Genomic DNA, 16,904 nt, shown 5'->3' with positions numbered 1-16,904 from the left:
TATGCATGTTTTGGGTCAATCGTCACTAGATGGCAGGAAAATGTTAAAAGAGAGAATAAATGGCATAACGTGCTAAGGATCTTGGCGGGTAGACGGGAAGGCGGGTAGACGGGTATGCGAACGAACAGAGAAAGATACGTAAGCAGAACGGTAGGTTGCCGACTTGTTAGGCCGGAAGGCGGGCGCACCTGTCTGTCATCAGCGCCGACTGTCAATCTTACTGACGCTGGCGCACACGCTACGAGAACCCGCCGCATTCGTAGTGTTTATCTGTCACAGACAACAAGAAATTAGTTATAACGGGAAGTAATTTGATCAAAAAACGACGGTGTGAACGAAAGAAACATAGAGAAACTACACAAAGATACGCCGGTGAGTTGTCGGACGACAGATCAGTTGGTCGAAGAAGAAAACGTGAGAGAGAAAGAAATCGTGAAACACGCCGCGTGTTAACTGTCCTACGGTATGGACATGGCATATCTTTTGGTGTTGTTTGTCATTCATCATTCGTATATTCTAACTCGATGACCGGCAAAAATTGAATTAGCTCGTGTCGCGCGATCATGTAATTTTTTCATCGTGTTAGTGCACGCGTCCCCACGAATTGCTGGTCAAACTTTGTACGTTTTTTTCCTAGTTTATTCGTTTAGCTTGCGTGGCTATTATATTATAAATGTGACACGACTTCTGATCGTATTTATAGAGTGTATTTATTTTTTTTTGTATCTAGTTTCTTTCTTTCTATTTAACAGTTCATCAAGTATCGAATAATCATCTCAAGCCCACGAGGACGTTACCACATCGTGTGCACATTACGTCTACCTCAAATTTTTCATTATGGATCATCGCATTGGTGAGTGTAAATCAATTCATTAATCGTTAGACTTCTAAGGGTATTATACAATATTGAATTTACAATTTTATTAAAAATTATCGTTTTATTTGATATAAAACTCTTTATTCGTAATATGTTGAAAATTGTACTACAAGACGCCATCATCTACGATGCTATAACGCGTGGCTACCGAGCTAGCACGCAGTCAGCAAACCAGCTAGCTAGTTAGGCACGTGGTGGCGCGCCGCGGCGCGGACTTCGTTACCTCCACGGGGCTCACCAGTCTTACCCCACGGAATCCGCTCTTCGTTATAATTACCAACTGTCATTCTGCTTTTTCCATCGTGCCTTCCATGCTTGCCTGCTTGCCTGGCTGTCTGACTATTCGGTCGCTTTGTGTGCACGCGCACCTACAGTACGTATACGAATATGTTTATGCGCTTGCTCGTTTGATCACTAATTCCTGCGTCTTTATTTTTTCAATACGATCTATATATGCTTTACGAAAAAAATTCCATATATAATAAACCGTTTAATTTGTTTAACGGTAATGCAGTAAAAAATATTTAACAAAGAAATTTATTTCTCATGAAATAAATAACTTTTAGATCGGATAATTAAAAAAAAAAATTGCAATTCGTGAAAATTTATTAATTTTATTAGATTATTAAATTTTTTAAATAATATACATATTATATGTACATATACATATGTGCACATATATTATACATATGTAAATATATATACATGATTAATTTCATTTTAAATTTTATGACATTATCCTTCGTCTTATTTTTTAAAATAAATTTTTATCATAGTTTTTAAATATTTATATATTTCATCAAAATAATTCTAACAATTCATAATACATATATATATATATTTATATATATATGTACATATTTTAAGCACTCATTGAAATAGATATGTAAAAATAGAATTTAAAAATTATATCAAACAATTTATATATTATTATAATTTAAAATTGATAAAATGTATATAAGTATATATAAAATACATTCAAGAATTTAAATTGCGTATTTATAAAAAAAAAAGCACTTGTAAATAATTGGGATTAAAATTGAATATTTTCACATTGTGACAATTACGTAACATGTGAGATAAAATATGTAGGAGAAATATTAAAATTAAAATATATATATATATAAATTTTGTATTTGAATTTTGAAATTAAAATATTACTCTTTTGTATAATATTACAATAATGCAAAATTTATTAATCAAAATCTATTATCCATAATTTATAGATATATAAAAAGATAGAAAAGAATATTTTTATAATTATATTATTGTTATGTAATGAATGATGATAAATATGATATTGGATATTTGAAAAGTTTGCCGATGAATAATCATACTATATAAATTACAAATAACATTTTTAATGTTCAAGTATGTAATAGAAAATAACAAAAATTTTCAAGTGATAAAAGTTTAGGAAAATCAAGTTCGTATTAGAGTTCGAGATTAGCAAGTCGGTAAATGGGTCGCGATACACAACGTTATCTAGCTTTGGTCATTGGCCAGCGAAACTCGTTTGAGAAGACGCGAGAGTATTGTGTAACAGGTCTAATAATAGTAATAATAGTACTACTAGTAATATGGTATGGGTAACATAAGTAATACTAAATCTTAAAGAAACAATTATTGCGCTTTATTTTTTTTATTTAATTTTAAAATATTATTTAATATATTTAAATATTTTAATTTAAATTATTTAATTTAATTTAATAGTTCAGTTAAATAAATTTGACATAAATTTGTTATATTTTTTTTTATCTATAAAGTTAATTAACCATTTATAAAGATCTCATATTATTGATCTCTGATTGATATAATAGTTATTGAATCGTATTATATAAATTGCATTTATATATTATGCTAAATTATGCTAGATTGTATTAATTATCATAGTATTTTATTTATTTCATCACTTTCATAATATATTTTGTAATTAGATTATCAATGAAATGTGAAATAAGTATGAAAGAGATCTAAGAAATTGTGAAATAAGTACATTAAGAATAAAATAGAAAATATATTTTATAAATTAATTTAATTAATAACGTGATAGTATCTTTGTCTTGTTATGTAATCGATAAGTGATGTAGTCATTCTCGCTAATCGTCGCGTCTTGGTTGCTCTCGATGACTTCCGAGAGTTTTTGATATCTGTTTACCGGCCAATCAACAAACTGATCTGAAATCCAAAATATCGCATCTTACTTAGATGTTATGTAAAATGAAAACATATGCATATGTTTTTTTAAATTTTAATAATATATAAGATATTATTAATCGTGAATGAATTATATTGCATATAATTTTATATTTTCATTAAAGTAAATTAACATAATATTAATATATATATATTAATTAATTAATTTATTTATTTTTATTTAATAGAGAATTCCATTCATAATATTATTTTATTTTCTGTTATCAGTATCACAATTTTCAGTCATTCTTTACTTTGAATTATGTGTATTGAGTTTGAGAAAGAAAGAGGTTATCATGTCAAAAGCCACAAAGAGCATAGAGGCTATCGTAGGTGAAATAAGATATTTTGAAGTAAAATTTCATCAATTTTGGTAATCTTCATTATTGTCGATAAAATCAAAAAAATGCATAGAGAAATTCGTTATTGTTCAAATAAATAGTAGTAAAAATTATAATCGAAATATAATTTTTCTTGTAAAATATTTTGTATAAATTTCTAAATTATTATCAAATCATGATATTTTTATATAATTAAAACATAATTTCTTATCTCATTTCTAATTTGAAATCTATCAAAAAAGAAATATCGATTAAGAATAGTACATTAAATAATTATTAGGACGGAATAGTTACGAAGACAAGCTACAACGCAAAGCACGAGCAGCCCAAAGGCCGTATCTAAAATCGTTCTATGCTTGCTGACCTATGAAGAATGTTCGTCTCTCTTCTTGAATCGATGTTCCTTTGCATGTCGAAGGTTTGATGTTCACAATCGGTCATATATCGTTCTCAAAGTATCATCTCTGCATAAGATTTATTCGATGAAGGTATATTTGTATATCAAATGATAGATCGATTTGAAATTTTTTATTTTTTCTTGAAAATTAACGAAAAATGTTGAAAAATTGTTCGTTATTCGTTTAACAAACGATTAATTTTAAAATTTTTTTAATTTTCAGATATATATGTGTGTATTCGTGTATGCCCACGCGTCTGAATGTTGATATAAATATATATATGATAATAATCAATTATATTTTTTAAAATCTGATTTTTATTTTTCTTAAACGTTTTTTAAAGATTTTTCTTAAAGATTTTCTTAAACGTAAACACTTTTTTCTTTTCTTTTGAACTTGAATCATATATGTTTGAATTATATATATTTTACAAAAATATATGTTATTATATGAATATAATATATGAAAAATTTTGTTATATGTATCCATCAATCGTGTCAATATTACATAAAAAAGTTTTTATGTTTATATTATTTCAAATATCAATTCATATTTATATTAGTAATATTTTAAAACAATTTCTAAAAATTTATAAATTATATTTATAGTTATAAAATTATTTATATATATATTATAAATTTATGTAATCAAGAAAAAAATCAGTTTTGTTTTTCAGTTTGGTTGATTTATATTAACGATAGATAGTTAACAAGAAATATAAATTTATTCGATAATGAAACGAACGATCCAACATTCGTTTAAAGAAACTAACAAAGACTCGCAAAGTAATTAGGGATGAGATACTAAACGGTTTCTATGATGATTATGGATAAAAAAAAGTATTGCGCAATCTAATTTGGATAGAAAATGTACTCGTATATCACGTACGTACATATGTGTAATATACACATGTGTGTGTATATCTTAAATTTTTCAATAATCCATAAATATATATATATATATATATATTAAGAGAAAAAGTCAACTTTAATAAAAAAAGAAAAAGTCAACTTTAATTATGTAAATTTTTTATAACATTAATTAATTGTAATTTAAAAACAAAAATATTGATAATGATGAGAAAGGATCAATTTCTTATTGATTGACTAATAAAAAGAAAAAGCAATGAATATGATAATCTTATCATCGTTAGAAATATCATCGATTGAAATGGTCGTATAAGGGTTGAGTCGATAAGATAAAAATATATTTTTTGTTTTCCTAGACATCCAGGGATGAATAATGACATAAAAGTCGAAAATGGTTTTTTACCAAAACGAAATTAGTTTCTTTTCTACCATTATTAATAACATAAAATAAGCATAAAAAAGCATAAAAAGCAAAGTGAAGGAAAAAATTGTTTCCAAAAATATATAGATTTTGATTAATGTAAGAAGAAAAATACATAATATATTAATTGTTTATACTTTTCTAAAAGGATATTTTTGTAATGCTATAATGTTAAATATATATATATACGTTATATATTAAGTAAATTAAAAAAAAATTGATCTATTCTACATCATATATTTTATATAAAGATTTTATTATTATCATCATTAATGTTATTATTAATTTTTTATTTTTTAAAACAAGAAATGATTTTAGATACGAGATACTTTATTTAATAGTTTTTATTATCGAAAAATAATAAATAGCAGTATAAATTAACAATCTTGAAAAAACTAAATTGTATCCTGAAATATATTGAAGTGGCGCATTTTGTATTTCAACTACATAGCTGCACGTGCAAACGATTCATGCTTTTTCTATACTTAGATTATACTCTATCTCCCGTAACCTTATCTCATATTATCTCGTTTCATATCTGTACCTTTTTAGTGGTATGTTGAGAACGAATACCACACTTTTTTGTAATTCACGATAAATATGAAATTTTTTTCTTTTCTTTTTTCTTTTCTTTTTTTTTCTTTTTTCTTTAATAATAATCATTACATATATATTACACATAATTAGTAAATTATAATTTATCTCTTATTATGAAAAATTAAAAAATTAATTTTTTTCTACGAGAAATTAAAAATAATTATTTTTAATTTATTTTAATAAATAATATATATATATATAATAAATATATTTTAATAAAAATATTTTCTTCTTCCATTAATCGTTTTTCAAAAAATTAAATATCGTTGTTTTGAAAATTCTTATTAACTTTTTATGATAACGCTTTTTAATTATATTTATATCATTTAAATTTATATTGAACATTTATTATTTTGCTAGGATTTATAAGTTACATCTTAATTATAGGATTGAAGTTTCACAAAATGTTATAATGATTATGAATGATTTTATTATTATTAAATATCAATTATTAAATTATTAATTATCCAAAAATGTGTTATTGATAGCAATATTTTTAATCTGATTATTATATTTTTAAAATTCATTTTTTATAATAATTATTATAAATATATTTCGATGCGATTCGAAAGTTTTTTTTGCTTATAATTGTTATTTTTTTAATTTTTTAATTTACCGTAACAATTAAATCTGAATTAATATCTTACGTATATGATTCTTATATTAATGATAAAATAAAGACAAAATATTAACATTAAAAAAGCATAAAGAAACATTAATTAATATATTTTTACTATATTTAATAATATAAAATATGGAAATAAAATGTATAAAAACATTTATATATTTTAATATGTAAAAGATAATCGTGTTTTATAATGGAATATGTTTCCCGCCAATAAGGCATATACCTGTTTGGAAGGGATTTAACGTACGCTATCGTTACTGGAACACCGGCCAACGGCTTCTGATGTATACTTACGAAGTCTATATGGCGGGAAAGACGCAATTGGGGGGAGGCTACACCAAGAGAGTCTAATGGCTGACAGGTCAAGAAGCGGGAAGTGAATACGCGCGCGCAAATCTCTTTCTTCTTGCTGTGCGCACATGCACTCATTTTCGTGTTTGATTTGTCGGTTGTCAGATGCCTCTGTCATACCGGCTTCCGACATGATTGGCCCAGTCGCGTCGTGGACGTTGTATAGTTGCGTTTAGTCAGTTTTTAACGTTGAATACGATGAATTCGAAGAATATTTTTATTTCCAATGTTCTTATTGCTTTTCAATCGTTATATCAGAAGTGAAATACATTAGAAGTGTGATTTTAATTCAAAACGAAAAATTTACAATTTTGTTCCTCTTTTTTTTCCCTGTTGCCTGCAATAAAATTTTTAGTCAAAATTATGAACGAAAATAATTTTAATTACAATAAACAATTGAACAAATTTAAACAAAATAAATAACTATAATAATCAAGAAATAAGAAATTATATTATTTATTTTATGTGATCGAATTAAGAAAAATAAACAAGTTTTTAAGACCGTTAAAGAAAAGATAAGAAGAAAAACGTTTGAGAAACGTTTGAAAGTTTTTGATGTGATAGTTTTTAATAAATCAGATGCAGCTATATTATGTTAAAGACGAAATATGTCATCGTAATATTCGATATCATTTTCGTAATGATAATCAACAATGCAATAATGTCGATCAACAAGGGAAAAACTTACAGAAACAATGTTTAAGGTGATTGAATATCTTATCGATAACATGATTGATTTCTATAATATATCCAATATGGAGCAAAAATTTTTTTGCATTATTTAAATTTTGACAAAAACATCAAGAAATAAGAAAAATAAAAAAAGTTTAATAACAAAATTAAATATGTATTAATTTTTAATTAATATATAATGCAAGCATAATTATAAGAACGATATACAGAATAAGATGTACTACGATTGAAGAAAATTTTATAAATTTCTTCATTGAAATTTCTAATTATTATATTTCCAATTAAAATTACGATCGAGATATTTTCTGCAATTCATTTGTTGAAATTTTTAAATTGCTATAATTGCAACAACATCATGTTGCCACCAGCTGCTATGCACTTGGAACAAAAAGAGAGTACTGAAAAAATGACAGGTACACAACAATACCTTCATCAATATCGTAATAAATATTATCACGATGATCGACATCAACATCCTGGACATCCACAAAAGCAACAAGATTGTCATCGGTATCGTCGTCATTATCGCAATGATCATCATTATCATCATCATCATCACCATTACCATCACCGTCATCATCGATATAAACATCATCAACTTAGTTCTCAAACTGATCAACAGTTACAGAACGGATCTCGCAATTCGCGGAATACAGATTATCGTCGCACAATTTCTCCTTTATCATCAACTATATCACTTAACGATAATTCATCCTCAATTCAGCACGCGAATATGTTTGTAACAGGTAAGATTAAGAATAAATCATTGATTCAAAGTGTATATATTGAATTTTCATTTAACAATGAAAATAACATTCTATTATATTTCCTTATTTTTTATATTAATAATAACGTTTCGATCGAAATATCTAACTAATATTAATGTTTTATCAATTGAAAGTAAATAATTGATTTCGAAATTGATTAATTATTTATCGTTATAGAATTAATACATTAAATGATTCCTGTTGCGTAATGGCGCTCGTCCTGCCGTTCCTCCTTTTTCTTTCTCTTCTTTTTTCTCTACTTCTTTCTCTCTCTCCCCCTCCCTCCCCCCTTCCCCTTTCCTTTTTCCTTTTGTTTGTTTGTCAATTCAGTTTTATTTATTCATATATTCTTATGCTTACGTTCATTCGATCATTACATTACGCTTATGAAAGGTAACATGCAAATTTATCCTTAATTAGATAATAGATAATAAATCAAATAGATAATTTTTAATTAAAATTTTTGCTTCATGATTGTTTTATAAAAATTTATCTACTTTGAATTTTTTTTTAAAGAAAACATAAATTGTTGAATCAATTTGAACAAATTAAACGTTAGGTAATTGAAAAAAATTATTTAAAAAAGAAAGAAATATTGAATATAATTATTTCGAAACGATTTTGTGTTGCGTAATTACATAAACAATTATGATATTTCACAAATTTGATTTTTCTAAAATGTCTATTAAAATTTGACATGTGAGATAGGACGATCTCTATTGATAAAGTGTGAACACGTGTATGTATATATGTATATATCGATAGGATTTTTATTAAGCATTTGTATAAACTCAATTTAGCTATAAATTAGCTATAAATTGTCATAAATTTAACGCATTCAGAATTGGAAAAGTCATTCTTTGTGATTTACAAGATGAAAATATATATATATATATATGTATGTATGTATGTATGTATAATTATGAAAAAATAGGATTAATAAAATATGTGATGTTAATATTAGATAATTATTAAAGTAAAGAAATTATTTGAAATTTTTTAATTTGTTAATTTCGAAAACTAATTTAATTTTGTTTAACAATAAATTCAAATTTTTATTTTTCCTTTTTGCGTTAAATAATCTTAATTAATCTTACATCTTACAGTATAACAACTATATGAAAAGACACTAGTATTGAATTTTGAATTTTAATCAGATAATAATTTTTTATTTATTGTTTTCAAGCTTTCTTTTTTATATTTTATTTTATATTTTATTTTATAGAATTAATAATGCTCTCAATTATAATAAATATTAAAATATATTATATCTTCTTTAATATTTTTATTCAATATATTCGATGCAAAATATATTAGGCATCGCATAAATATGTAAATTTAAAATTATGTGAAATCAAATTCTTATAATATAAAATTCTAAAAGATGCAAAAAGAAAAATTCAAGAAGTAAAAATTTGTAATCGTAAAATTTTCTAATTTTGTTTGTATTTGACAAATTAGGATAGAAAAGAATAAAATCAGATAATAGGGAACCATATCATATTGATATATTCGAATATAATAGAAGCAATATGTAAAATAGAATAATAATTAACAGTATGTAATAATATCAATATAATAACAATCTTTTGGAAAACTTTTAAATTTATTATCAAATATATTACAATAGGTATTTTATAAAATTTTAATCTCGAAATATATATATTTGAAAAGGAAATGATAATAAATTGTAAAATAACGTTGTATTTCATTAGAACGCAAAATGCAACTGTAAACTCGCGAGTAACTCGTTATATTTAGCTCAATGTAATGAAGAAACATACTGTTTCATATACCGACCAAAGTAAAGTCATTGGATAGCAATTTTTTTTTAGTAATTCATTCTATCGATAAAAAATATTAGATATAATTTTGTTAATATGCTTTGATTACCACCTTTTTATCATTGTGTTATCATCCTCGTCATCCTCGTCGTCCTCATCATCTTCGTCGTCATCTTCTTCGTCGTTGTCTTCGTCGTCGTCGTCGTCGTCGTCGTCGTCGTCGTCGTCGTCGTCGTCGTCGTCGCCGTCGTCGTCGTCGTCGCCGTCGTCGTCGTCGTCGTCGTCGTCGTCGTCGTCGTCGTCGTCGTCGTCGTCGTCGTCGTCGTCGTCGTCGTCGTCGCCGTCGTCGCCACTATCACTTCATCCCCATTGTGACACTCGACATCGTCATAGTTTTCGTTTAGCTGTGAGGAGCTCCTAATTTTATGCCGTCGGGTTACTGGACCTTACGTAACTACAGATTCAAATGCTAAGATTAGTCAATGGTGCAAACTAACCAGGATCGCATACTTAGTTCCCGGGCGTATAGATTTACGTAAAATTACTACTTATATATATATATATATATATATTTACTTAAAAGATAACAGTGAAGAAAATAGAATATTTTTATATTATTTAGATATTTAAAACGAAAAGCAATTCAATGGAAAACGAAATTCGTGAGACAAAATTAAATTTAACATCGTATTTCATTCATTTACAATGATTTCATGTATGTTTTTAAAAAATGATTTTTTGTATTTCAATTTTGGATCAATATATCAATAAGTTTCATTAATAAAATAATATAATGTGATTTTTTTTACCTTGAATCAATTTTTAATGGTAAATCTATTTTTCACATTATGCAATTTCCATTATTAGAAATAATATATTATCCAATATATATTCCATAAGTGATCCTTCGTTATTATTAAATTTTTTAGAAAGCGCTGTAACGCAAAATTATTATTATATTTTTTTTCATTACAGTGCATGAAATAGAAAATAAAATTTTTTTAACAAAAATATAATATTTTAAACAAAGATATAATATTTAAATTGAAATATAAACTTTTTCCCCTATTGGTTTAATTAATTATAGATCATTGATATATTCTTTAATTGTATTACACATAAGAATAATACTATAACGAATAACAAAAACAAATTATGAATATCTGTTCAAATTCTAAATAATACTAAATAATAAATGATTATATAAATTAGTATAGAATTATTAATGAAACGTAATAATATGTAACGTAATGATGAATAAAAATATATAGAACATGATATTTAATATAGTTATACGTTATTCGAAGCATAAGCATAAAATACAAAATATAGAATAATAAAGTTCGAAAAAAAAAATTTTAAATCAATATGTCAATCATATTACTATTCGTGGCTTATTGTTATTGTATAATGCTAATAAATATAGAAATGGTGAAAAGTTAAACGGAAAGATATGGAATAACAAAAGGAAAAAAACACACAAAAATGATAAAAATTGTATAACTATATATAATATAAATTATATAAATTTAATTCAACATTTATTGTTTCAGCAAGAGAACGTTTTCCTTCGTCGAGTAGTACTGATGATGATCAAAGCGGTTCTGATACGGAACATGACTCGAACGCATTGCGTTCTAAGGTCCACTCTGGAATAGTTCATCATTCCGGTACTCATTCGGTGCGAAAACGTCGAGGAAATTTACCAAAGCATTCGGTGAAGATTCTAAAACGATGGCTTTACGAGCACAGATACAATGCGTATCCAAGCGACAGCGAGAAGCTGACATTGAGTCAAGAAGCAAATTTGACTGTACTCCAGGTTGGATTCTGTAGATATTTCTGTTGATATTTCTGTTGTATTTCGTATTTCTTTATATTTTATATTTTTTTCTCTTTTCTAAGATATAAGATATATATATATATATATATATATATATATATATATATATATATATATAATAAAGATTATCGTTTTACATGTATTAAATTTTTATTGCAGGTTTGCAATTGGTTTATAAATGCCAGACGACGAATTTTACCAGAAATGATTCGAAGAGAAGGTCATGATCCTTTGCAGTATACAATATCTCGTCGTGGTAAAAAGATGCCTGCAGGAAATCATCAACAATCATCCAGTCTTAATTCAAGATCTAATCAAAATTGGGATTCGTTAGCTGGCATGAGCGCTCCAAAACGTAGTAGAGATCATGATTATGAAGATCATGCTGGATTAATGTATAGGTTCGTTACAATTTATATTTTATTTATTATTAGGATATATCATATCATTATATTTGTTTATAATGATTGAACAACAAACGTATTTTTAAAAAATTCATTCGTTTCATTTTATAAAAGCATTCTATATATATATATATATTTATACATATATATATATATATTTATACATATATTTGTGTATGTATATAGAAGCGAAGAGGATAGTCCAAACGATTATGAGAGCAGTTCTCATAGTGAAGAGGAACGTCCGTCAACACAGTGGCCAAGTGTAATAGTCTATCCTTATTCGGAAGCTAAAATTGAACAAAACGTTAGTCAACTTGGTCCTTATGACGAAACGATTACGCATCCGGCGCGGCGCGGGTAAGTATATTATCAGGCATTAACATAAATGTATTATTATTATTTCATTAATTCCTAATGATATATCTTATTATAAGCATTACAATTTAATTAATTTCTTTTTTTTTTTTTTTCATTTTTTATTCATTTTATTTCTAGAGATGATGATGAATCTTCCATGGGAAATGAAGCTGCATATTGGAGCGCACCTAGACAGCACCTTATTCAAACCTCTGATGTACAACATGAAACAGAAGTATATAGTACACGTAAGACTCACAGCCCACATACAGATGAAACGCCACCTCCAACACCACCCGAAGAGGATAAAGACAAGTTCAAGTGTCTTTACTTGCTGGTTGAGGCAGCTGTTGCCGTGCGACAACAGGAAAAAGAACGTGAGGGGGCCGTACCGGTTTAACGAGAGCAGTACTTCTCGCAGCTTACAATGATGTTTTTTTTAACTTTCGATTTTCCATTATTCTGTGGGAAATACAAAACAAATCTTCGCTTTGGTATCATCGTCACGAAACTGATAATTTTATTTTATTTTATTTTATATTTCTTTTTTTTCTTTCTTTTTTTTTCTTTTTTTTTTTTTTTTTTTTTTTTTTTTAATTTTAATTCTTTTCCTCTCTTTAACTTCATTCAATAATATTCTACATATAAATAATTTTTCGCAATTTCGATATACGTGAATTGAACAAGAAAAAAAGTTAACGTTATTCACGATATATTTTCCTTTCGAATATTTTAATTCTTTCATCAATTTTGCATACATTTATGTATATAAGAAAAGGAGAATATCAGAGACTTTTGAAATTTGATAACAAACTTGAATTATATAATAACAAGACAGTAAACGATTGTGCATATAATAGTGCTCTTCAAATATTGTGATTATCTTCATGCGGCATGTGATTTATGAATGCATTATTTTGAAATCACATACAACGAAAACTTTCAAAAGTACATATACGAACAGTACTATTACTGTTTTTCAGTATTCGTTGTGTTCTTTAAAATAATAACAAGAATTCTTTTGAATGGAGGTCAGTAAGAAGTTTAATAAGAACAATCCTGCCTTCTTGTTGAAAAAGTAAAATGCCAACATACATACATTGTAAATCAATATCGAATATATATTATATCGCGTGAAAATGACACTTAAATAAGATACGTTTTTGTTTTGATGTTTATATTTTTTTGTCGATACGCGTATTCTAATGCGCGATTGGCAAAAAGAAACGTGAGATTGACGGTCAAACAAGTGCCAAAATATTGTGTTGAAAGTGAAAGATTGTGCGATGAGAGGAAAAGAAATCGAATGTCAATTTACATTTTCGTTCGAATCTTTGTTTCGTGTATCGTAATTTATCATAAATTGTCTATATATGATTATTTTCCATCATTCGTAGGGAAAAAGAGAGAAGTGAAAAGAAACTAAGGGAAAGGAGGAAAAAATAAAGAAAACAATTGATAGGAATGTTATGAATGTAACACTTGAGAATATAAACATTCAAATGTTTTTATTTTATCCGATAAAGAAAGAAGTAGATTTATTGGATATAATTGTTTACAAAGTTTATTTATCATCATACTTTAATTTACCTCCTATACGTTCACGCTATAATAATTTGGCTTGCAACAGAAAAAACTGACTGAAAGAAAATCAAAAGCATTTTCTTATGTTCCATTGTCACTCTTCTTTTCTTTTGCAATCGAATTAGTTGTACGATATTAATAACGTTATTTATATTTGCCATTTATATTTAAAAGTTATACAGTACTTAAATTCACAATTATATTTTGTGTGTATTCTTTTTCTTTCTTTTTAGTAATATTTTTCTATCATTTTCTAATTATTATTGTTAAAACTATACCAACTATACCAACTATTTTACAGCAATTATGATTTTTATAACATTTATATTCGCATTTACGTTAAACTGATAAGATAAGACTGTTTTGGAAAAGAAATTTATACACATAGTGATGTTTTACGTAAAACTGATGCAACTCTCCCTTTTCTCCCTTAGAATGATTGAATGATTGAATATAAAATGAATAGTAGCGATTTATGTTCTATGATTCTTTTTACAAGTATAAAAAAGAAAATATGTTCAATTAAAAATAAAAATAAAAAAACGATACACGAAACGCGTGAAAAGCGCTTATTAATTGCATTAAATACAAGGATTGACGATAAGCGTATGTGCCTACTAAGAAATAAACGAGTTAGATATTAAGTATGTATACATAGATTTATATTACAGCCACGTGATTCAACATATGATTCAACACAAAAACACGAATTTTTAAATATTCGTTATTTGGAAATTAGCGACATAAATCGAATATAGAATAGAAAAATCATTGGTACAAACACCAAAGACTTAACCGTTAGTTATATCGAATAATTAAGTTCTTTAAATAAATTCACATAGACGAGACCTTTTTGCCGAATACGTAGCTAGTTAATGTGTTTGTTGTGTGCTCGAGCGTTTAGTAAAATTCATTAAAGAAGAAGAAGAAGAAGAAGAAAACAAAAAAAAAAATAAGATGATGATGATAGTGATGAAGATGATGATAATGATGATGATGACTATGATGATGATGATAATGATGATAATGATAGTAGTAATAGTGATGGTGATGGTGATGATGATTATGATATGATGATCATGATGATGATGATGATAATTGATAATGATAATGATAAAAGTAAAGAAGACGAACAAGAAGAGGAGAAAAGAAAAAAAAATATGACACGAATAAGAAGAAAAAAGAAAAAAAAGGAAGTAATAGGTGAAGAAGGAAAAATATTGGAAAAGCGTGCCTATAAAATGTGGTGCGACAAGAAACGAGCATTAATTGTAGCGTATCATGAAAGTGTGAATGTAGACGCGAACATGGATCGATGTATGCGGTATAAAATGAATCTGTACGTTACATATGTATGCATCGATACGCGCGCTAGATCCAAACCGTGTTCAAGTAAAACGAACTTCTTTAATGTACAAAATATGATTGAAGTTTATTTTTAAATTGCGATAATCTATTGTCGCAAGGCCGTCATGTAAAAGTTGTTAAGGAAATATGTTACATTAGTTTAAGAATAGATCTCTCTTCGACAAAAAATAAATTTGCGAAAATGATAATTTTTGATCGACGAGTTTGGTCGATATTATATTGAATAACGAGGATGATGACGAAGACGAAAACGGCGAAAACGACAAAGATAAATAACATAGCGTATCGCAATCAAACTGTTGCGGTTATCCAATTCTATATATCCGTTCTAGTATACTCAAACATCGTTTGTTCCGCAAGTAGTGTAATAGTATTGCAATTTAGCTCTATTTCGCGTTCTTACTCTTGCCTGCTAATAAAAATTAAAGATGAAAAATAGGCGGAGTTGAAATAATGCGTGCGAACCAAAATTATTCTAATAACGAAATGTACCTTTATAGTTCCTAATTATCTCAAAGTTTACACTTACCGAAAAGGCAAGGGGAACAAAAGAAATAATGAGTATATATATATGAGTATATGCATATATATGAAAAGCATGAATCGTTATCATATTAAGACGGATAAAATTATAAAAGCAATAAGTGTGCCTTGTTCGAATGTTCTAAATATATATCGATAATCATATGTAACCAAAAATAGTGTCGAAATGTTCGCCGAATTCGTCGAATTTATTTCTAATGTATTTACGATTTTGAAAAACTTTAGGTAAGGTAAATGAAATAAAAACATAGAGTTCGCGTTTTTTGTTTTGGTAAATTCTTTTCTCTTACAAATAAATAAATAAAAAAAAAAAAAAAAAAATCGAAAAAAGGAAAAAGAAAAAGAAAAAAAAAAGACAAAAGATTATCAATTACATCAATTATAATTAAAGATTAGGAATTTACGTAAATATCGAAGAAGAAATTCTTATAAGAGAAATGAAAAAAAAAAGAAAATCATTCGTTGAATATCTTGTGTTCCTATAACCAAGCATTGACAAATTCTTTCAAATTAGCATTTTCTGTGAGCAAGAAAAAAATGAGAAATGATGAGTGAGCGAAGAAAGGGAGGAGAATTGAAGAAAACGAGGAGAGGAAGGGAGAATGTTTGTAATTGTTTTATCTATATACGTTATGTTCTATTACATACACACGCGCGCGCGCGCGCGCATACACACACACACACGCACACATATTGAATTCCGAATAAACATTCGGTCGAATGAAATATTTTGATATATTCTTGTGTACCAACCAACCAAGATTATTCTACGAAAAAAAAAAGTGATGCGTATTTAACATTTACAGGATGTTAAAAAAAAGAAGAAATAAAAAAATTTAGAAATATTATATTATCTAAAATATTGGTTACATAAAAAAAG

The 16,904-nt window shown here is 26.7% G+C and overlaps 1 protein-coding gene and 1 long non-coding RNA gene across 3 annotated transcripts; one reads left to right on the top strand and one right to left on the bottom strand.

Moving 5' to 3' along the window:
• Nucleotides 1–2,881: 2,881 nt before the first annotated feature.
• LOC107999160 (uncharacterized) lies at nucleotides 2,882–6,616 on the bottom strand. Its single transcript, XR_001766305.3, has 2 exons — nucleotides 6,551–6,616; nucleotides 2,882–3,055 (listed from the first exon to the last, which is right to left on the bottom strand). It is a non-coding gene; the product is annotated as an uncharacterized LOC107999160 (long non-coding RNA).
• Nucleotides 6,617–7,653: 1,037 nt separating this feature from the next.
• Nucleotides 7,654–15,331, top strand: LOC107999146 (iroquois-class homeodomain protein IRX-6). Of its 2 annotated transcripts, none has more exons than XM_062075559.1 (5): nucleotides 7,654–7,784; nucleotides 11,476–11,744; nucleotides 11,925–12,166; nucleotides 12,356–12,529; nucleotides 12,668–15,331. In XM_062075559.1, the coding sequence occupies exons 1-5, from the start codon at nucleotides 7,727–7,729 to the stop codon at nucleotides 12,927–12,929; spliced, it is 1,005 nt and encodes a 334-aa protein (XP_061931543.1). In that variant the 5' UTR covers nucleotides 7,654–7,726; the 3' UTR covers nucleotides 12,930–15,331. The 2 variants fall into 2 exon arrangements, with proteins under 2 accessions (XP_061931543.1, XP_016914310.1); XM_017058821.3 differs by having other exon boundaries at nucleotides 7,727–8,117.
• The last annotated feature ends 1,573 nt before the right edge of the window (nucleotides 15,332–16,904 follow it).

Source organism: Apis cerana, linkage group LG5 (assembly GCF_029169275.1).
Source record: "Apis cerana isolate GH-2021 linkage group LG5, AcerK_1.0, whole genome shotgun sequence".
NCBI lineage: Eukaryota > Metazoa > Arthropoda > Insecta > Hymenoptera > Apidae > Apis > Apis cerana.
Note: the sequence above shows the minus strand (reverse complement) of the source record. Positions and strands in the feature narration are given on the sequence as shown.

Excerpts from the sequence above, each read along its gene's own strand:
- LOC107999146 (XM_017058821.3), top strand. The coding sequence starts at position 7,727 with ATGTTGCCACCAGCTGCTATGCACTTGGAACAAAAAGAGAGTACTGAA. Across the intron at positions 8,118-11,475 it reads CGCGAATATGTTTGTAACAG|CAAGAGAACGTTTTCCTTCG; the intron begins GTAAGATTAAGA and ends TTATTGTTTCAG. Across the intron at positions 12,530-12,667 it reads ACGCATCCGGCGCGGCGCGG|AGATGATGATGAATCTTCCA; the intron begins GTAAGTATATTA and ends TTTTATTTCTAG.